The sequence below is a fragment of the Elgaria multicarinata genome, chromosome 2 (assembly GCF_023053635.1).
Source record: "Elgaria multicarinata webbii isolate HBS135686 ecotype San Diego chromosome 2, rElgMul1.1.pri, whole genome shotgun sequence".
NCBI classification, from domain to species: Eukaryota; Metazoa; Chordata; class Lepidosauria; order Squamata; family Anguidae; genus Elgaria; species Elgaria multicarinata.
In genome coordinates this window covers 172,421,896-172,444,094 of record NC_086172.1, presented here as the reverse complement: position 1 = coordinate 172,444,094, position 22,199 = coordinate 172,421,896, and the positions used below count along the sequence as shown (strand labels likewise).

The 22,199-nt window shown below is 44.7% G+C and overlaps 1 protein-coding gene across 1 annotated transcript in view; it reads right to left on the bottom strand.

Moving 5' to 3' along the window:
- KCNH5 (potassium voltage-gated channel subfamily H member 5) overlaps positions 1-22,199 on the bottom strand; it is a 231,592-nt gene that overhangs the window by 186,082 nt on the left and 23,311 nt on the right. The window contains exons 2-4 of the mRNA XM_063118135.1: positions 17,010-17,133; positions 15,155-15,261; positions 10,689-10,817 (exon numbers count right to left, since the gene is read on the bottom strand). Of these exons, the coding sequence (XP_062974205.1) occupies positions 10,689-10,817; positions 15,155-15,261; positions 17,010-17,133 (360 nt within the window). The remainder of the gene's footprint in view (positions 1-10,688; positions 10,818-15,154; positions 15,262-17,009; positions 17,134-22,199) is intronic.

Genomic DNA, 22,199 nt, shown 5'->3' with positions numbered 1-22,199 from the left:
GTGTACAAAGTTATGCATGGTGTGGAGAATGTAGATAGGGAGACATTTTTCTCCCTCTCCCATAATACTAGAACCCAATGGGGTCATCCCATGAAGCTCATTGGTGGGAGATTCAGGACAGAAAAAAAGAAGGACTTCTTCACGCAATGCATATTTAAATTATGGAACTCACTACCACAAGATGTAGTGATGGCCACTAATTCGGATGGCTTTAAAAATGGGTTGGATAAATTCCTGGAGGAGAAGACTATCAATGGCTACTAGCCCTGATGGTTATGTGCTCCCTCCAGTATCTGAGGCAATAAGCTGGGGAACATGGGTGGCAGGGTGCTGTTGCATACATATACAATACAGAAAGATATTTTAAAATCGTCTTAGCCACGACTCTGTTGCTTCTTTTTTTAAAAAAAAGGCTAAACGGGAGCCTACTACGTTCAAGTTCTTTTGACAAACTGGTAGCTTTTATATACATGCCCTCATGTTTCATCTAATGAGGTGATTTTGAAATGGCATGGAGCTATTTTATGCAACAGGTCTGGCACTACATGTGATCAAATCTGTATGCTGTTACATAGGCTGCTAGCTGTTGCACCATGTCCTGCTTTGTGGGACCCTGATCAACAGCTGGTTGACCACTGTGTGAACAAAGTCCTGGACTAGATTATTTATTTATTTATTTATTTATTTATTACATTTTATACCGCCCAATAGCCAAAGCTCTCTGGGCGGTTCACAAAAATTAATGGACCCTTGGTCTGATCCAGCACAGCTCTGCTTATGTTATTATGTTCTTAACAACGTAAGCCTATACATTACAATATGAGGCATATGTTATAAACAGATTTCGGGGTCATGTGCATGAGTTAATTGTGAAGCAATGAAAACCACATAATGGAGAAATGCAATGTTCTGAGATGCACGAAGCCAGAATCAAAACACAGCAGGAATCATTTCCTGATGGGAACATAAGCAGCAAAGGAAATGCCACCTGATTAATCTCACCTACGTTATAGGCCCTGAAAATGGGAGATGATTTTGGCAGGTGGAGTTTTTGAAAGAAATACAGCAAGTAATTTTAAAGCATAGATCCAGCATTTATAGCACGTAATTTGGGCAGACAACAACAGAAGGAGAAAAGGGCTCTAAACAGGCGCTGTACATGCGGCGACGGACACGCTCACATAGATACCCGATCAAAACCGTGGGTGCATCATACAGTTCTGAATGGGACCTACTTCCATGCAATCATATTTTAAATATTTTTAAATGTATTTTAAATGTCCTTGTAAACCACTTGGAGATGCATATGGGAAGCAGTACACAAATTTATGAAATGAAATAATAATAAATGTAGCAACAGAGCTGGAAAATTTCTGGACACGATCCAGAGGAGAAAGATGGACTTCCACTGATGCTGCCATGCTAATGATGTGGCAAGGATGGAGGGTCGTTATCGGTCAGAGGAATGAACAGGCATTGCAGGGGGCGGGGGGAACCAGAGCTCAGTGGCAGTGCACATGTGCAGATCATCCCTGGTTCAATCACTGGTGGCAGGTGAGACAGAAGACCTCCTGCTTGAAACCCTGGTTACAGTGAAGGCTGGTGGCTCTGATGTCAGTGGGGCAGTAAATTGGCTCTGGGTTTCAGTACAAAGGAGCTATCCGAGGTGCTGAACACATTGTGGGGGATAGGCCCATCACCTGGGATAGCTCCTTGAGAGTTCTGACTGAAACCAGGAGTGGATTCACAATCCCATGGAAATCGGAGCCACTAGCCTTCATTGGTTTTGCCCCTGGCTCCGCCCCTTTTACCATCAGCCCAGAGAGGGTTAACACCCCTGAACTAGACATTTTTATCATGACATCTCCCCCTCTGTTTACACGTGGCACACGATGACCTCGGAGGGAGAGGTCGTTGTGGCCGCCATTTTGTTTTGTTTTCTTCTTAAAGGGGCAGAGCACATGAATGCTTGTGTGGAAAATGTTATTTATTTATTTATTTATTTATTTATTTATTATACTTTTCCCAATTCCCCCCCCCCTACCCCTGATGGGCGCAGAACTCCTAAGAAGCTCTGTGCCCGGGGCCCGGGTCCTCAAGAGTAAGCGTGAGGAGCCAGGACAAACCGTGACGCCAGCCCACACATTCCACGGTCTCAGGATCAGTCCGAGACCGCAGAAAAAGCGGGCCTAAAGTGTAGGGTGACATCCCGGGGCAAGGCTGATCCCGGGATCCCCTGTGCGTCATGTGGATGCAGAGGGATGATCCCAGGGATCGCCCCGGGATAAAGCCCCGTCTAGCTATGGCCAGTGTTACACTAGATGGATGAAAGAGTCTGAGCTTGCTATATTCCCTTTTTCCAGGCATGTGATCACCAGGGAGGCCTGGCGTGCAGCTTCTTTGGAGTCTTTTCGCTTTTTGTTTAAAAGCAGAGTCGTAAAAATGGTGATGCTATTTTCAAGGCTAGCTCAGGGACCAAGCTAGCTCGTGTTGTCTTGGGCTGTTGTCTTGGGCTGTTAGTGGGCTGCTTCTGCCGAAAAGGCAGTCGCAATGAGCTCTCTCTCTCTCTCTCTCCTTAATAAAACATTAGAGTAGCTCTATTGGGTTGCAATTAACCTCTTTGTCATGGATTGCCTCATCTGGGGAAGTGAAGAAAATAATGAAGGCCTTTAAATCAATGTGCCAGAGTGGCATGCGAGATCTTAATCGGCAACAAAAATGCTTAGGTTAACAACAATGCTGAAAGTATAAGGACCGCAAGAGGGTAATTACAGCAATTCGCATGTTGATCCCTGCCCACGCAAGTGTAAGGGACACCCACAGACAATGAAAGGGTCACTTGCGATCTACCACGCAATGGTTAACACAAATGCTGACACACAGGTGTGCCCATGAACTAGCAAAGCCCCAACAACCTAAGCTATGTATGATGGAGTTAGGGGCAGGGGAGAAGTTCGTTCCGTTCACATTGTAATGTGAACGGTTTGGGGCCAGGTTAATTGAAGGAACGCCTCCTCCCATATGTACCTGCCCGGACCTTAAGATCATCTACAGGGGCCCTTCTCTATGAGCCCCTGCCAAAGGAAGTGAGGCAGGTGGCTACTAGGAGGAGGGCTTTCTCCGCTGTGGCACCCTGGTTGTGGAAAATGAGCTCCCCAGAGAGGTCCGCCTGGCGCCTACACTGTACTGCTTTCATCGCCAGCTGAAAACCTTTTTATTCTCTCAGTATTTTAACACTTAATTTTAACTTACATTTAAATTTTACTGTTTTAACTCTGTATTTTAATCTTCTATCAATTTTGCTGCGTGGTTTTATCCTGGTTGTGCTTTTTATACTCTATTTTTTATTTGTGCTTTTAACCTGTTGGTTGTTTTATTATGGTTTTAATTTTTGTGAACCGCCCAGAGAGCTTCGGCTATTGGGCAGTATAAAAATGTAATAAATAAATAAATTTACCTAATTTTGCACTTTCAAACCACTATCAAACTTGGTTAACCTTCTCTGCACATCTCTGAATTTTGCAATGGAATTGTCCAAAGGAGGGAGGAAATACATTCAAAAACACGTCTTTTACGGAAAAAGGCATTTAAAAATATGTATATTAGGAAAAATGCATACATTAATATGCATATTAGGAAAATGAGGACAAAAATACTTAAGAATTTTCATACAATTTTTTAGAACGACTTTAAGATTGGGAAATGAGAAACTCGGAGAATTGAGAGCTGGCAGAATTTCTGTAAGTTTTTGGCGTTGAAAAAAGGCACAAATTGTGACCGCAATTTGCACAAATTTACAATATTTGCATAAAAGCCAGCTGTGAATTGTGCGAATTTGCTCAAATTACTGCCATAATATGTGCAAATTATGCAAATCTGTGCAAGTTACAGACGACATTTGCACAAATTAAGCAAATTATGACCACAATTTGCGGAAATGGTGCCTGCAGGCACCACATTGAAACCCATAAGCAGGACATGAATGTAACACCACCCTCCTCCCATCCATGTTCCCCAGCTACCACTTCTGACACTGCAGGTAGCATATATTTTTGTAAACTGCCCAGCGAGCTTCTGCTATTGGGCGGTATAAAAATACAATAAATAAATAAATAGCCATCATAGTAGTAACCCATCTATAGCTTTTTGGTCCATGAATTTGTCCAATCCCATTTTAAAGCCATTCAAATTGGTGGCCATCACTACATCTTGCGGAAGTGAATTTGTGAAAGTTTGAGGCCTACAGAGGCATGGTAATAAAGTCAGGCCTTAGCAGCCTAGAGTTTTCTGTTGGCCGGGAGTATCCCTGCGAGGAGTAGTTTCGTTTCTCCAGTTCTCTGGTTCAGTTTCATTTCTCCTGTAAGGTTTCATTTCCTCAAAGTGGGACTTTACTTTCCGTTTTGGGGAAAGAGGATATAAAATAGTGAGAGATAAAGACCAAAGCCAGGAGAAAGACCAGAGTTTATGGAAGGAGCAGAAAGAAGCAGCTTAGGGTAAAGGACTTGGGGTTTTGCAACTTTTCTTTTCTTTTAATGCCTTTGTATCACTAAGCTCGATTGACTAAATACCTTTATTGTAATTTGTATGTTTTACTTTACTAGTCAACGGTTGTGTTAAGCCACAAGTGTCTTGAGTGTTACTCACTCCACATCTACAGCCTAAACCCCATGTTACTGGGCTGGGGAAGGTAAAAAGAAGGAAGGTGGGACTCTTAAGGAGGCAGAGATCCTTAAAGAGCTCATCTACACCAAGCAGGATATTCTACTATGAAAGGGGTATGAAAGAGGTATATAAAAGGCAGAAGCCACACTACTGCTTTATAGCATATTGAAGTGAACTGCAGGATGTACACTACTGCTTTATAGTGGTACTGAAGTGTACTGACAACTGTTGGGGCCCACGACACATTTACACCAAGCAGGGTATAGCACTATGAAAGTGGTATGAAAGAGGTACATAGTATGTGTCAAGGGACTCCAACAGTTGTCAGTGCACTTTAATACTGCTATAAAGCAGTAGTGTGGCTCCTGCCTTTTACATACCACTTTCATAGTGGAATATCCTGCTTGGTCTATATGAGCCCAAAGAGTTGCTCAGGGAGTCCAGGCTATAGAAGGAACCCTTGCAGAATTCCATAGTTCAACTATGGTCCTACTCCGTGAGCCCCTGCCAAAGGAAGTGAGGCAGGTGGCTACCAGGAGGAGGGCCTTCTCTGCTGTGGCACCCCGGCTGTGAAATGAGCTCCCTAAGGAGCTCATTCCTGGCATCTACACAATATTATTTCAGGCACCAGGTGAAGACCTTTTTATTCTCTCCACATTTTAACAGTCTATAAATTCAATTTTAACTTTGCTGTTTTAAATTTGTATTTTAAATTTGTATTTCTGCACTGATGCTGATTTTATCCTAGTTGTGCTTTTATACTGAATCATAGAATCATAGAATAGCAGAGTTGGAAGGGGTCTGCAAGGCCATCTAGTCCAACCCCCTGCTCAATGCAGGAATCCACCCTATTTATTTAATCCACCCTATTTATAAAATACATGATGTATTTTATATCATGTTTTATACTGTTAGTTTTATACTTTGAATTGTTTAAATTTTTGTGAACCGCCCAGGGAGCTTTAGCTATTGGGCAGTATTAAAATGCAATAAATATATAATAAATAAATAAATAAATAAATAAATATGTGCTGTGTGAAGGACTTCCTTTTATTTGTCCTGAAACTCTCACCAATCAACTTCATGGGACAAAGTAGCATATGCAAAATTTAGATCACTGTCCTCTTTTTGGGTGATGCACTTCATCTTTGGGGGGCAATTCATAAATACCCAACATACACTGACCCCTGGCATAGATATTTGATGCCACACTGTTTCCAGAGAAGAGGTACAGACAATTTGTGTTGATCCCTTGTCTGGAGCCTGCTTCTCCATTGGTGGAGGCATATGAAAGTTTTCAAATGATGGAGGACCTGTCAGCAGGCAGAATGCAAAGATACTTAGTTCTCTGCTGGTGCCTAATCATCTATGTATGAAGAGAGGCAGGAAACATTTTCAACCCCTCGCGTTACAGGCACTGAAATTCTATAGGATGCCAACTCATTAAAAACACCAAATGTGCATTTCAGATTTCTCTCCCTGTTCAATTTTTTAGACATGTCATGATTCCGCTGCTAAATGTTTTAAGGGTTGGCTTTAATAATAAATGCAAATTGTTTTCTCGCTTTGCATTTGCAGAAACTCAGCCTTTGAGAGTGCAATGGCTGCCGTGTTGTACGAAGTCAGGTCAGGGCATTGGTGCATCTAGCCCAATATCCTAAATACCAGGGGTGGACAAGTTGTGGACTTCCAAGTATGGATGTTAGAGGAACCCATTGGGGGGTGGAGCTCGACAGCCTGGTCCCCAGGACTCCAGTCTGTCTTCTGCCAGTGGCCCAACTTGGTGTGCAATGAGTCGGGCCGGCTGGCAGCATTACCACATTAGTGTACGTTAATGAGCATTACCAAAAAAACCTGGCCACCATTGATCCAGGTAGCCCAGTACTATCAGCTCCATCTGCCAGCAGAGCTCAGACAGAGACCTTTGCCATCCATGCGTGGAGTCAAATGCATCTGTCAGTTTTGCTTTCTCCCTCATTCACATTTTTAAAATCTCAAGTGCTTTCCATCCTGTTTATAAAGAAATTTGAGAAGTTTGGTATTTTTTTTTCTAAGAAATTAACTGGAACAAAACCCTCACCCAGGGCCTTGATAGACCTAGGAGATAATCCGTCTGGGAGGAGGGGCGATGGCGCGCTACAGCTAGCGCATGCCGTCACCCTTTTCCAGACATCAACACGCGATGGGCAAGGGAAAGCCCCGTCACGTGCTCTGGTTTTTCCCCCCTTAAAGGGCCATGTGCGCAGGAGCGCACCGCCAAAAAAAAGAAGTGTTTTTTAAAAATAATAAAGGGTCCCCCGCTCCCCCTGCCCCTGATTTCCCCCACACACAATGCCTGATGCCCCCCCGCCCGCTCGCTCGCCCATCCTTCCCCGTCCGCCAAGCCCTGTCCCCATCCGCCAGGCCTGTCCCCGTCCTTCTTCCCCCCGTCCACCATGCCCGTCCCCGTCCTTCTTCCCCCCATCCGCCATGCCTGTCCCCATCCTTCTTCCCCATCCGCCATGCCCGCCCCTGCTCGCCATGCCCGCTCATCATGCCCGCCCCCTGCCCACTCGTCATGCCTGTCCCCCGTCCCCGCTCGTCATGCCCACCCCCTGCCCACTCGTCATGTCCAATGCCCCCTCCGTGCCCCCACTGTCCGTGATTTTCCTCCCCCCCCCGGCCCGATGGGCACAGTGCTCCTATGGAGTGCTGTGCCCAGTCCGTGGCTTCTCCCGGCTACTCATAAGCGAGCAGCCGGAAAAAGCCGCGGCCCCGCTAGACCTTCCGCAGCCCCGGCCTCAGGCCGGGGCTGCGGAAATGCCGGGCCATAAGCGAATCTGCTTATCCCGGTTCAAGGGGGGCGGTAGCCCGGCCTGACCCTGGAATCCCCTGTGCGTCATCTAGATGCACAGGAGGGAGACCAGGCCCCACACCGCGCTAACGCCTGGTCTAGCAATGGCCCCATTCTCTAGGGCTCCTGCTACTTGAGATCCATTTTCTACCCCAGGTATTTGAGGGCCATTGGGCAAGACACCTTCCATGGGCCCTCCTCTCGGGGAGTGTCCCTTCTCACCACCATGGTCACCAGCTGCTATTGTACCACCTCTGCTTTCTCATCACTGCTACCCCTTGCTTGCTTGACAGGCAGGGAGCCAGCAGTAGAATCTAGCGCTGCTTATTCTCACAACATCCATTGTCTGGGCCAGAGGGAGAGGCAGGTGGACAAGCAGGTTGCAACGCAGAAGAGGAGGAGCAAGTCCAGAGAGGGTCCTGTGCTTGGGCCACTGGGGGGGTGACCCTTGGGCAGGTGCCCAGACATGCCAGCCTTTGATGCCAGCCATAACAACAACAACAACAACAATAATAATAATCATAATAATAATATATTTCTTACCTGCCTCTCCGACTGGATCGAGGCAGGGAAAAACAGCAAACATAAAAAAACTGATTAAAACCATAGTATACACTGTTAAAAAAAACATCCTAAAAGCATCCTAAAAACATCCTTAAAACATCCTAAAAGCATACTAAAATTCCACTGGATAGGCCTGCTGGAAGAGATCAGTCTTGATAGCATTCTTGAATGTACCACAGATGCCAAGAGTTGGCCTTTTAGCTTGCAAACTATGTGCTCTGCCTCTTTATTTTATTTATTTATTTATTGCATTTATACCCCGCCTTTTTTTTCCTCCAAGGAACCCAAGGCAATGTACATAATCCTCCTCCTCTCCATGTTATCCTCACAACAACAACCCTGTGAGGTAGGTTAGGCTGAGAGTCGGTGACTGGCCCAAAGTCACCCAGTGAGCTTCAATGGCCGAGTGGGGACTAGAACCCGGATCTCCTGACTCCCAGGGCAACACTTTAGCCACTACACCATGCTGACTCTCTTTGCTCTAGTTCTTCTACCACCTGCATACAAACTGGCTATTGTGAAACGAGGACTAGCCTGATTGGCAAGGTGTTTGGAATGAAATGTTTCTGTGTGCAAATCTTGCCTCATCAAGAGATCCGGTTTCTGATTGGTTATCCCTTTAAGAGGCATGAAAGTTCATTCCCTAATGGCACAAGTTCTTAGAGCCATCGGACATTGCTACGGCTTCCATCATAGCAAAATACATCAGGGAAGAAAGTCTGCTGTACTTTAGCATCAATATTTTAGCTCCATGGAATTTTTTTACTGAAATTTACTCTTTGCATGAATAATGAACACCGTCTCATATTTATATACTGTTCAGCTATCGTGAGTTGGTGACATTTTGCGTGTGTGTTATGTACGAATCTTGCACTCTCTGGGGAATAAAACACCTTAGCATCTATTTTAATGAAATTGGTCTTTCCAACTACATATTCTATCATTTTTGAATGATGTTTCATTCTAGGGCCTTCCCCCCTCCCCCAATTTCTACATTTTCCAGTACACTGTAATTTATGTATCTCTCTGGTTCATAATTCCTAAATAAACTCAGCTGGAAAGGCTCAGAGTATATGGCAATGTTGTTTGGAAGAGAGAGAATATGAATTATGCAGATGCCAGAGCACAGTGTCTGACAAAACAGCTGCAACTCTTCGATACTAGCATAATACAGGCCAGTTCATCTATGGGCCTGTTCAGACAACACACTAAGCCGTGGTTAGGCCACTAACCCTTTTGCAGCAAATGATTAGTGAGCATGCTTAAACCATGGTTATGTAGCCACCATGGTTAGGAATGGTTTGCACGACATGCTAAGTCACAGTTCACATGACATGCTAAGTCATAATGTTTAGCTCGAAATGCTTAACCACCATGGCTTTCGCCAGCCTGGTACCCTCCAGATGTTTTGGACTTCAGCTCCCAGCAGCCCCAGTCTGCATGGATAATGGTCAAGATTCATGGGAGATGTAGTAGCACAGTAAGCCTGTTGCAGTCCTATCCCTCCTTCCCTTGGTGTAAGCAGTGGGATTCGAACCCACACTCCCAAATGCTTATCTGTAAAACCTGGCCACATATTGAGACAGACCATTGTTCCATTTTGGTCAGTATCATCATTCTATCTTGACCTATAATGGCTTCAGGCAAAGGACTTCCGCCACTGCGCTACCTGGGTGCCTTAAACTGTGGATTATAAAGCAGGGCCGGCCCTACCATTAGGCAGAGTGAAGTGTTCAACTCAGGCGGCAGGTGCTGAGGGCAGCTCCTGGTTGGAATGTGCAGCTGTGTTGTCCAGCAGAGGGGAACATGCCTTGCCTGAGCTAAACTAGCCTGCTGCCCTCAGGTGAAGGGGAGAGGATGCTGTCCTGCCATTACCAGCATTGGAGTAAGATTCAACTGCCAATCCACTTGGCTTCTATGGCTGGAAAGCCAGGGATGCCGGCATCATCCTTAGGTGCAAAACATCTTAGCTGGTCCTGCTTCAAGGGTTGAATCTGGAACCTTTGCTTCATTACAGAGCTAAGGCTTTTCCCAAGAGCACCATTAGCATTAGAAGATGCATAGCATCCATGAAATGTGTGAGCCGCAGTAGCTGAGTTTCCTGGTTCCCCGATCTTCTTGATATGTTTAATTTTTTTTGTAAATCTGTTCTGCTCCTTCTTCACCCAAGGCAAGCCCAGGCAGTGTACATAACATTATAAAAAGAATATAATATAAAATTAAATGGAGGCCAATGCCTGTTTTTCCTTGCAAAACCCAAAGCTGAAGAATTCCTAGAGAATTATTTTTAGTGCTTTTAGGTGATAGTAGCGGACGCTGGTGGTTCCAGCTTAAGAAGAGCGGTGATTCCATTCTAGGTTTTAGTTAGAACCAGCCAGAACAATAAAGCTGCTATCCAAGGTGTTGCACCTATCGCCAAAATGGGTTCAGCACCTTGGATGGCACCTTGGCTCTAACTAACCCCTGGAACGGAGTCACCACCCCTCTGAAACTGGAGCCACCAGTCTCTACTGGGAGATGATAGATAGATAGATAGATAGATAGATAGATAGATAGATAGATAGATAGATAGATAGATAGAGATCATGTTTCCCCACCCACCCAATGTCTTTAAACATTAAAAAATTACCTTTGGTTGATTCATCTTCAATAGGTTGCTTGAATAAAGTGATATCTTTAAAAGTGCACAGGAATAAAACCACTTTCTCATGCTCATTTCGTATCGGTGCAATTTGCATGTAAAACCAAACAGGTGTTCCTGTAATAATAATAATTTAAAAAAACATCAAATAAAGCACACATCATCACACGGAGCAACATAGCAACACAAAGGCAGGTTCATCATCATGATTATCACCCATTATTTTACACAATGAACTAGCCATGCTTAAACACATCGAATACAATGGAAGAATTAAGCGATGCTATCCGTGGGCCCTTACAGTGCGTAACCTTGGCTAGGCAACTTAGAGAATGATGACGGAACGACTCTGAACTACCCAAATGCCTGTCAAATGGAAATATACAAGAAAATGTCATCATAAAAATGGGCTGTAGCTGTACAGATGGGCAAAGGTCCGTCCCAGCGGCCTTTTCCCCTCTTCTGTTTTCTTTCTGCTTCCTTCATCCTTCAGTCACCTGGATCCATTTTCTCTGCCCACCCCTCAAAATCCCCATTTTCCCTGCCCACCCCCCAAAATCCTCAAACTTTAACTCCATTGTGTTTCCAGTAGGGATGGTGCAAGACTGAGTCTGGGAGTCTGATGGACTCCCCTGTGTCCGCCCCAGTCAGGCACCCACAATGTATTTGCAGACCTTCTCTCCAGGCGCCCGCAAGACCCAACAAGCACTCAACAGCCATCCGCCCTCATCCAGAGCCTCCATTGTGCACCGCGATGGCGGCTCCGGAAATTACACATTTCCCCGTTGCATAAATGGTGGCCATAAAGGCCGCACTTATGCAAGAGTAAAGACACACACAGAGCAATCGCATCTTTGCTCTTGCTTAAATGGGACCTTTATGGCTGCTATTTATGCAACCGGGGGGGGGGGGGATCTGTAATTTCCGGAACAAGGGCAGACAGCTGCTGAGTGCTCATCAGACCTCACCAAGCCTCAAAAGGCCCAACAGGTGAGGGTGGATGGTGGCGGCGATGGAGAGAGCGTCCGACAAATTGGATGCAGGTGACTTCCATAGGCATACACAGCACATTTCATTAGGGTGTGCACCCAGGGATTTTTTTTTAAAGGTGAACATTTATAAAGGACATGTTTTATTCATAAAGGACTTCTTTTATTCATTTATTTATTCAACACCGTAGACACTGATGCCCTATTATGCGTTCGGCTTGTCTGACTGAGGGAGGGTCATTGCAGGTGAGGGGAGGATTGAGGAGATGCCAATTGCTTGAGAAATTAGGGTGTGCCTGGGCACACCCGGCACACCCCTTGTGCACACCTACGGTGAGTTCACCCAACCCTAGCTCGTGGCACAACTCTATGTGATCGTTCTAGCCATTCTTGAGCCTGAGCTTCCAAAAACCTGCTATAGATGGCAAACTTTGCTGCGTTGTTGTTGTTGTTCATGTTTGTTGCTAGGCATACAGCTGTGAGATGACAGGTGGGACTGGAATAATGCCTGCTAATCTCACAAGAAAGGTAAGCATGTAAAAAGAGCCTTGTTGAATCAGACGACAGGCCCGTCCGGTCCAGCATTCTGTTTTGCTCCGAAGACACAGAGGCAGGCAGGTTTGCTCTTGTTCCCGAGTATAACACCTTGAGACAAGGTTGAAGCTCTTTCACCCTGAGGATTGAATTCCATTTCAGAGAAGCCCACAGGGGCCACATTCCCATGGTCCAAAGGAGAAAGAGGTGGGACCCAAAATACCTCTTGCTCACTATGGCAAGATGTATTACTATTGCATTATTATACTTATAAATTAGCATATCCAGATTTAATGCAAATCTGGGTCTTCTTTTGCCCCTCTGTTGGAGTGATGCATATCCACTTTTCTTGTGATGCATCCGTGGCCATCCTGTGTAAAGGCTGCTAAGTCCAGGAGTCACCAAACTTGCTTGCTTTAAATCAAGCAAGCCTGCAAAGAGGTGTTTTCCTCTTCCTCTCAGCTACTGAGTGGTATAGAAATGAATTGAAATAAATAATAAAATTCTCCTTCTCCTTCTCCTTCTCCTTCTCCTCCTCCTCCTTTTGGATCCTGCTATGTAACCTGCCGGAAACTAAAAGGATGTCAGCACTTGAGAGTGTGCCCAGCATGGCTGATCCAGCCGACCCGTCTCGGGAGATTTGTGCTAACATGTATGAGCGCTCAGGTGGACAGCTCAGACGAAAGGGCAGGCAAGCAGAAACTCACAGGATCAGAGGTGGATGTGAACACTGGAGAAGGGCAGTTGAAGGATTTGTCTTGGTGTCTAAAAATGGCGATTTGGATTGGCAGAGACTGTAAAGGGCTTGAGGGATGCAATAGAGCAGTGACACAGCGCAAGCATTGCATGCAGAAGGTCCCGGGTTCGACATCCGGCATCTCCACTTTAAAAAGGAACAGGAAGCAGCCACGGGGGGGGGGGGGACTGTCTCTCGGAGACCCCAAAGTGCCGGTGGCCAACAGAGAGGACAAAATGGCTCTAGATAGACAAAGAGTCTGATCTAGTGTAAGGGCAGGCTATAGGAAAAAAGGATGTGCTCAAAGATAAATTGGAGGCTGCTAAAGGCAAGCGCCATTCTTTAAGGTGCAACCCCATGCATGTTTAGGCATTAAAAGGGCCTACAACTCCCAGCATGGCAAGCAAGGGCATGCTGGGAGTTTTAGCCCTTTTCCCTGCCAAAACATGCATAGGGTTGTACCCTTTTCTCATCTTCTGTAAGCCATGGTGCCACCTTTATAATAATAGCTTACATTGCCAATTCATCCAGATTGAACCAAGCTTATCAACCAACTAAAATACTTACAATTAACCAACAGATTTCTATATTTCCTTCCTCAGCACGGGAGTAGTTGCTGCTTCTTTTGCGTAGGGGGTATGGACCGCAGCAAGTTGGTAACTTTTCTCTAACAAGAAGAAGGATGTTGCACCTTCCACAAAATGTTGCAGCATGGGGTGCACCTGTCCAGATGCCCTCTTCCATTTCCCTTCCTGGTTTTCTTTTCCCTCGCCTAAACAGTCGGTCAATATGCTGTGACCACTGAGCATGATAAATCCTTATTGGACTACTTGGTGGGGGGAGGGCTGCCCCCCTTAGAGGGTTTTTTCTCCATGATTTTTTACACTTCTGCAAACCATGGACTGAGCCTGCTATTTATTTTTGTATTTATTTTATTCATTACATTTCTCTACCGCCCAATAGCTGAAGCTCTCTGGGCAATTTACGACACTTAAAACCAGAAAATGTGCCGTAATACAATATAAAACATAAAAGCTTAAAAACTACAGAAGCAGTACAGAGATTTAAAATACCAATAACAGATTTAAAACTACAGAGCTAAAAGACTAAAGCGCCTGGGGGGGAAAAATCACAACAGTTAAAGCTGCAGGTGCCCTGCCCTCTTTTAAATCTGGTCACTCTAGTATAGCTCCTGCAGCTTTAACTGTTGTGATGAAGAGGGAATTTCACCAAGTGCTACATGCATACAAATGACACCTGCTGAAATCCCCTTTTCTATGCAACTGTTGAAGATACAGGAGCCCTATCCTCCTTTTCATATGGTCAACCTACCTTAAAGACTAACACATCTAGGTCTCACTTCTTACTCCTATTAACATAGAGTGACCATATGGAAAGGAGGACAGGGCTCCTGTATCTTTAACAGTTGCATAGACAAAGGAATTTCAGCAGGTGTCATTTGTATGTATAGAGAACCTGGTGAAATTCCCTCTTCATCACACCAGTTAAAGCTGCAGGTGCCCTGCCCTCTTTTGTATCTGGGCACTCTAGTATAGCTCCTGCAGCTTTAACTGTTGTGATGAAGAGGGAATTTCACCAGGTTCTCCATATATACAAATGACACCTGCTGAAATTCCCTTTTCAGTACAACTGTTAAAGATACAGGAGCCCTGTCCTCCTTTCCATATGGTCACCCTAATAAAAAAAGGTCTTTGCCTGGCACAGGAAAGAGCATAATGTAGACCCCAGGCAGGGCTGGTCTCTCCACACTTGCAGAGTGTAATTTAAGAAAGGGGCCAGTTCCCCCCCCCCCCCACTCCTGGCTTTGGAGAATGCTCGCCCATTAAGCCAGGCAAATAGCCTGAGGAAGGACCCATTCATTCCCACACTTTCACATGCAGATCCAAGGAGGGGTGAACTACCCATGTTATTCAAATAAAGAGGCCCTTAGTTTAACCCAAGTTCTGGTGTCTGTGGCCATAGCTAGACCTAAGGTTTATCCCTGGATCGTCCAGGGGTCAAACCTGTTCATCTAGGTGACACACAGGGGATCCAGTGCTCAGGCAGGAGCGAACCCTGGATGATCCCAGGATAAACCTTAGGTCTAGCTGTGGCCTGTGTCTTTATCCTATGCTTCCTTCTCCACTCGCAACACCATTTCCAACACAGCAAGTTTTACACGATGCAATACGTACTGTTTTTCTTGTACAAGAGGACTTCAAAGCAGTTTGACTCATAGTTATCAAACGTCTGTCGGACTTTGTCGATGGTTTTCTTGTCTGTGAGTTCGCCGTACATAAAACTGGAGAGAGGATGAAGAGGGAAATGAAAGAGACAGGGAGGCTGTTGGCGTTGGCTCCACAAGCAAAGAATACGGCCCCCTTAACAAACTTATTTATGGTCTGGACTACAGCGTAATTGTAACCTACGTATGCTTAACTATGATTTACACCTTGTTTTGTTCAACATTTACGGTTGCAAAATTGCTATGAAACCCTCTAAAGCAAATATAGGTGGCGGGCTGCGTTGCTGGAGGAAAGATTTATATTGCTGCTATAACATGTTCAATTTAAGTGACGCTCTGGGTGCACTTTCAAGAACCAGTCGCTTTAAAAAGAAAAAAAAAAGGAGAGAAAGGGAAAACTTTAAAGATGGAAAAGCATTACATTCTTTTGGCCCCACCTATGTGCAATCCGCATATGGGGCTCAGCATGATTCAATGGGCAGCATCCAGAAAAGTTCCACCAACACCCCCCCACATGCCAAACTTTAGGTGTGGGAAAGTGCAACCATTAATTCTGACTTCTAACCTTCCATTATCTTGGGTCATGTTCACATTTGTTTGCTCCCATGGGCTGCTTAGAACACAGTCTGAAGGCCTTACGATGCAGCAAGCTGAGTTCAGAGCTGTACACAAATGGCCTCTAAAAATAATTCACCCCTATTCGCAGGGAGAGAAACTCGGCTGGTGGACTATTTCACTGAATTTCTCCAGCCTTTGAATGGTACAATGTTAGGGTGACCATATGAAAAAGAGGACAGGGTTCCTGTATCTTTAACAGCTGAATAATAAAGCGAATTTCAGCTGCCAAGAAAATGTCAGCGAAAGCTGGCGTCCCTCCAAGAGTCAGTAATGACTCAGTGCTTGCACGAGAGGTTCCTTTCCTTTTCCTTCCTGCACCTGGTAAAATTAATTTTTTTTTATTTATTAATTTATTTATTACATTTTTATACCGCCCAATAGCTGAAGCTCTCTGGGCGGTTCACAAAAATTAAAACCATAATAAAACTACCAACAGGTTAAAAACACAAATACAAAAAGCACAACCAGGTGTCATTTTGTATGCATGTTGCACCTGGTGAAATCCTCTCTTCATCACAACAGTTAAAGATACAGGAGCAGTGCCCTCTTTTGTATCTGGTCAAGAGGGCAGGGCTCCTGCAGTTTTAACTGTTGTGACGGAGAGGGAATTTCACCAGGTGCAACATGCATACAAAATGACACCTGCTGAAATTTGCTTTATTATTGAACTTTTAAAGACACAGGAACCCTGTCCTCCTTTTCATACGGCCACCCTATACAATGTAGACATAATGGGAGGGGGGGGAAATGAGATCTATTGCTTACCCTTTCATTGTTCCATGCATTCGTTTTGGAATGAATGGAAAATGAACTGAAGGAGCCCCATTTGTTTCCAGTTTCCATTCATTCTGAAATGAACACACACACCTTCCTCCCCTCCCCCCTCCTACTAATTTCTGGCATCTGCGCAACCAACCATCTCTTATAATATGGTAATTCAGAGATTCAAAAACACAAAGGGATCTCCACTGGAGGCTGGTGGCTCCGATGTCAGTGGGGCTGTGAATCCACTCCAGGTTTCAGTCACAACCCTAAAGGAGCTATATCCAAGGAGCTCCCCACCTTTAGAGTCCTGACTGGTTTGGATTGAAACCCGGAGCAGATTCACTGCCACACTGACATTGGAGCTACCCACCTCCATTGGAGAGCTCCATTGACCCAACCAAAGCAATCCAGCAAAGACTTACCTGCAGGTACTACTTTTCTGCATGACGTCAGCTCGGTGGTATCCAGAGAGTTTACAAAATCCGTCATTACTATAAACTACGGGCCAGTCCACAATTTGAGCATTGCCCAGTAAAAAACTTGATTCTAAATGGGAAGAAGAAAAAGAAGAAGAAAGACAGAATGAATGAACCATGACATAAAATGAAAGCATCCAAGTTTTTGAAGTGAGCCTTCTAAAAGAATCATTTAATATCAGCAATACTACCTTCCTGAAGCCAACCAAGGGAATTTACAAAAGGTTAAGAAAACAAAACAAAACAAAAAACATATTCAGATCAAAGTAAGCTGTTAAAACAATTTTAAAACCAAAACAGCCATTCTAAAAGCCAAGTTAAAATGATATGTGTTAATAGGAGTAAAAAGTGAGACCTGTAACAAAATGTTGCAGCATGGAGTGCTACCATTCAGGGTTCAAGCCAGCCATAGCATCCTCTGGGATAATTCCTTTCCCCTCTCCCAGTTTACTACCACTAAGCAAGTTCAACCATCATTGGGTTGTTGGGGGGTCTCCACTCCCCCTTCTTCCCCCCCCTGAAGTTCTTGGGTTTCCTCCAAACCTGTTGGCAACTCCCTCTTATTCCCTCTTGGCAATTCCCACTTTGGCTACATAAGGGTCGACACTCAGAGAATGAGCTTACTATTAGTATAACAATAATGTTAGGAAGAGTAGCTGTGAGCGTGTGCAGAGTGCTTGTCATTAATGACTGTGTAGTCACAGCCAGCAGCCACCCACTGGAGGCAGGTCCCCCTAGTCAGGTTGCATAATTTCCATGCAGCTTCTCGGTACACCACTGCCTGAGGCCAAGTCTAAACAAATACGGCAGAATGAGAGGATAAAATCTTAATTTGGTAGGACGGACTGTACTAGTTCAGAGCACAGTGTCTGACTGTTCCTTCCACTTGATAAACTCCCGCAAGGGAATTCCTTCCACTTGATAAATTCCCCAGCACATCAAGGATAAATGTTCTAAGTGAGTACATTCCTTGCATGCTAGTTTTCTACTTTCAGGGAGGTTGAGGTGGTTTTGTTTTAGTTTGTTTATATCCATGAGCATCAACTTTTTATTTTATTTATTATTTAGAAAGAAATGCATGTTCTTCCTTTTTGCTATAAACCTAGCTGGCTCACAGAAAATTAAAAACAGATTAAAACAGATTAAAACCAGACATCCTGAGTCAGGGAGTTCCAGAGTCTTGGAAATACGACTCCCCTCACTTGCACTCTGGAATGGAACAGTCCACAAAGGCCATGGGAGCAAACAAACGTGAACATGACCCACGATAATAGAAGGTTAGAAGTCAGAATTAATGGTTGCGCTTTCCCACACCTAAAGTTTGGCATTGGGGGTGGGGGTGGTTGGTGGAACTTTTCTGGATGCTGCTCATTGAATCATGCTGAGCCCCATATGTGGATTGCACATAGGTGGGGACAAAAAGAATGTAATGCTTTTCCATCTGTAAAGTTTTCCCTTTCTCTCCTTTTTTTTTTTTTTCTTTTTAAAGCGACTGGTTCTTGAAAGTGCATCCAGAGCGTCACTTAAATTGAACATGTTATAGCAGCAATACAAATGCCTCCCCCGTCCCTAGCTGGGGCCCATCTGGAATGGTGTTACCACGCTTGTGATGATGCTTTTGCAGACTCTGCCCTATATTTGGTTCCCACAAAGTCGCATAATATTTGCAGCTCTACCTCTCTGGCAAAGAAAGAATAAAATCAGAAAGAAAGAATCAAAACAGCTTTAGGTTTGAAGAAGGGCAGGAAGCCGCTAATGTAAACCCGGTGTCCACAGCTCAGCTCCATGCAGGAGGCTTTTGCTACCATTCTGATATAATAAAATTGGCCTTGCAGCCATGATGGGAAACAGCAGCATTCCCCCCCCACACACACACACACACACCCTCAATGCCTGCAATTTTTACTGAGCTTTACAAAATTGGCAGTGTTTGGTTAATAGCCCAGGGGCTCACATTCTGAGCAAATCTGTCCTTTGTGATCACAAAAGGGGAGTTTGAAAGGGATTGTGAGGAGGTGTTGTTTACGTGTTGTTTCATAGACAGAAGCAGAAAAAAATAGAATAGCCATGGGGGCACTAGGATGGTCCTAAACGACTCAATTGTTTTTCAGAGGGGGGGGGGGCCTTGTGGCGTTACACCCCACAAGTCAGTTCCCAAATGTATGTCTGAAATTTGTAAGTCTGTGGTTTATAGAATGTTAGCTTAAGTGGGCGGAGTTAGAATGTCTGAGGAGGGGGAGGAGTGATATATAAGGGAAGGACTGAGGGGATTGAAGAGACTTTTTAGGTACTCTTAGAGTTTTTAGCTCTCTGTGCTTTAGCTCTTTGTGTTTAGAGTACTTAAGTTCTGGGAAATTTGAGGTTTAGTGTAGAGAGTGGTGTCTTTGGAGTGTGGTATGCACATAGTTGATGTATATTAGGGTGACCATATGAAAAGGAGGACAGGGCTCCTGTATCTTTAACAGTTGCATTGAAAAGGGAATTTCAGCAGGGGTCATTTGTATATATGGGGAACCTTGTGAAATTCCCTCTTCATCCCAACAGTTAAAACTGCAGGTGCCCTGCCCTCTTTTAAATCTGGTCACTCTAGTATAGCTCCTGCACCTTTAACTGCTGTGATGAAGAGGAAATTTCACCAGGTTCTCCATATTCACAAATGATACCTGCTGAAATTCCCCTTTCTATACAACTATTAAAGATACAGGAGCCCTGTCCTCCTTTTCATATGGTCACCCTAATGTATATTAATCAATACAGATAATAAAGAAAGCTCAAAAGTGATTGTGTGAGAGAAAGGAAAGCTCGTATGTGAATGAGTGAAAGGATTGGATGAAAGGTTTCAAAAAGGTTTTTAAATGTTTTAATTTGAAACAAAGCTTGTGAACTTTTAAAAATAAATTTTAATTATTTTGTTTTTAACTACCACAAAAATCCCACGTGTCTGTTTGGCATTTATCATCTGAAGTTTACACATTTAGCACGCACTCTGACAATAATTCACCTCAGCACACATAACTCACAGTGCATTAGTTTATATATTGAAATCCTTCTCCATTTAACCCCTTTCTCCACATAGTTTGGAGGAAGGTGGTTTTTATCCCTTGCCTCAGGCGTATCAAGCGGTGGTGCTTGGCTTGAGCAGGGAGTAGCTGCGGCCAGGTCTGTTGTTCAGAGCCTGTGTCGTGGCAGGGCTGTCTTATTATTATTATTATTATTATTTATTTATTTATTTATTTATTTATTTATATAGCACCATCAATGTATATGGTGCTGTACAGAGTAAAACAATAAATAGCAAGACCCTGCCGCGTAGGCTTACATTCTAATAAAATCATAATAAAACAATAAGGAGGGGAAGAGAATGCAAACAGGCACAGGGTAGGGTAAACAGACACTGGGTAGGGTAAAACTAACAGTATAAAGTCAGAACACAGCGCCCTCAACAACCCCATGCTTTCCATCAACCGAGGTGGCATTGAGTAGTGCTGATGCAAAGGAGGGAATGCAGGGTGTCTGGGCAGCCATCCAGGTCCCAGAGCCCCCCTGCCCTCTTCCTGGTAGAACCCGGCCAATTGCTAGTCTACCATAGGCCAATGTGAGCAGAGGCTTCAAGTAAGTCCCGCAGGTGGGCCGCCGGGGGGGGGGGGGGGAGCAGCTGGCCATCAGGCCAAATCAGCCTGAAGTGCTTCAGCTGCTTTGGGCCGAGGCGGCCCAATCCAGTCCTGAGCCAGATTCAGGGTCAAGCCAGGCCGAATCAGCCCACTTTAACTTGGATTTTGGGTTTGGGACTGAGCCCTAATACATTGTCAAACAAAGACATCACTAAAACAGAGTTGTACATTCTACATGTGTTGCTATATCGAGATGTGAATCTGGAAACCAATCATTACTATAATTTAATCAGAAATATAATACATTGCACCCTAGTGCAAGAGACTGCAACCAGTTGACCTGCGTTTCTGCTGCTCACTCTGGTGTCCAGATGCTCACTGTGGACTTCGAGCCCCCTGCTGCTTTCCCTCCTTAGGGTTCTTTATCTTTAAACCGGACTCGGTCAGGCCTTGCAATTGAGGATGCCTTCAAATAAAGGGTCATCTTCTGGAAAGGAGGACACACAGGCCAACCTAGCTGGAAAGCTGCTTTGTGTGTGATGACATATCTTCCTTCATCTCTTCCTGTTATGTAACTGGCTCTGAACTCAGCATAAAAGCACCCCTGCAGCCAGCAACAAGAACGCAGCATGAAGGATAATTTTGTGTAAATAGATCTCATTAGAACACAACTAGGAATGAGGACAAATCTCAAAATATACTGCCGTTAGATCTCCACCTTGCACATGGAATAACTGCGGTAGCTAATACAAGGCTGCCTACCGAACTTGTCCATAAAACCATCCGTAGCATTGATACAGCACTTTGAAAGTTCTCCAGACCCATTGTCTTATTATTATTTATTATTATTATTTATCAGTGGGGTCAGTATGAGAAGGGCTAGTGCCAAAGGTAGGTATGGTTGGGCATCTTCTGAGGCCCCACAGCCCTGTAGGGTCCCACTGACAAGAGCCCCTTGGTGTTGCTTCTCTTCCTCACCATTGCAGCCCTGCGTCTGGTCCTCCTCCTCTGGTCCATACAATGTTGGTGGTGAGAAGGAGGAGCAGTGGGTACCACTTGTATTAGCTCACTAATACAAGTGCTTGCCAGTTCATAGAATCATAGAATCATAGAATAGCCGAGTTGGAAGGGGCCTACAAGGCCATCGTGTCCAACCCCCTGCTCAATGCAGGAATCCACCCTAAAGCATCCCTGACAGATGGTTGTCCAGCTGCCTCTTGAAGGCCTCTAGTGTGGGAGAGCCCACAACCTCCCTAGGTAACTGATTCCATTGTCGTACTGCTCTAACAGTCAGGAAGTATTAACTGATGTCCAGCTGAAATCTGGCTTCCTTTAACTTGAGCCCGTTATTCCGTGTCCTGCACTCTGGGAGGATCGAGAAGAGATCCTGGCTCTCCTCTGTGTGACAACCTTTCAAGTATTTGAAGAGTGCTATCATGTCTCCCCTCCATCTTCTCTTCTCCAGGCTAAACATGCCCAGTTCTTTCAGTTAGGCAAGCAAGTGGTTAACTTTAACTTAAATTTA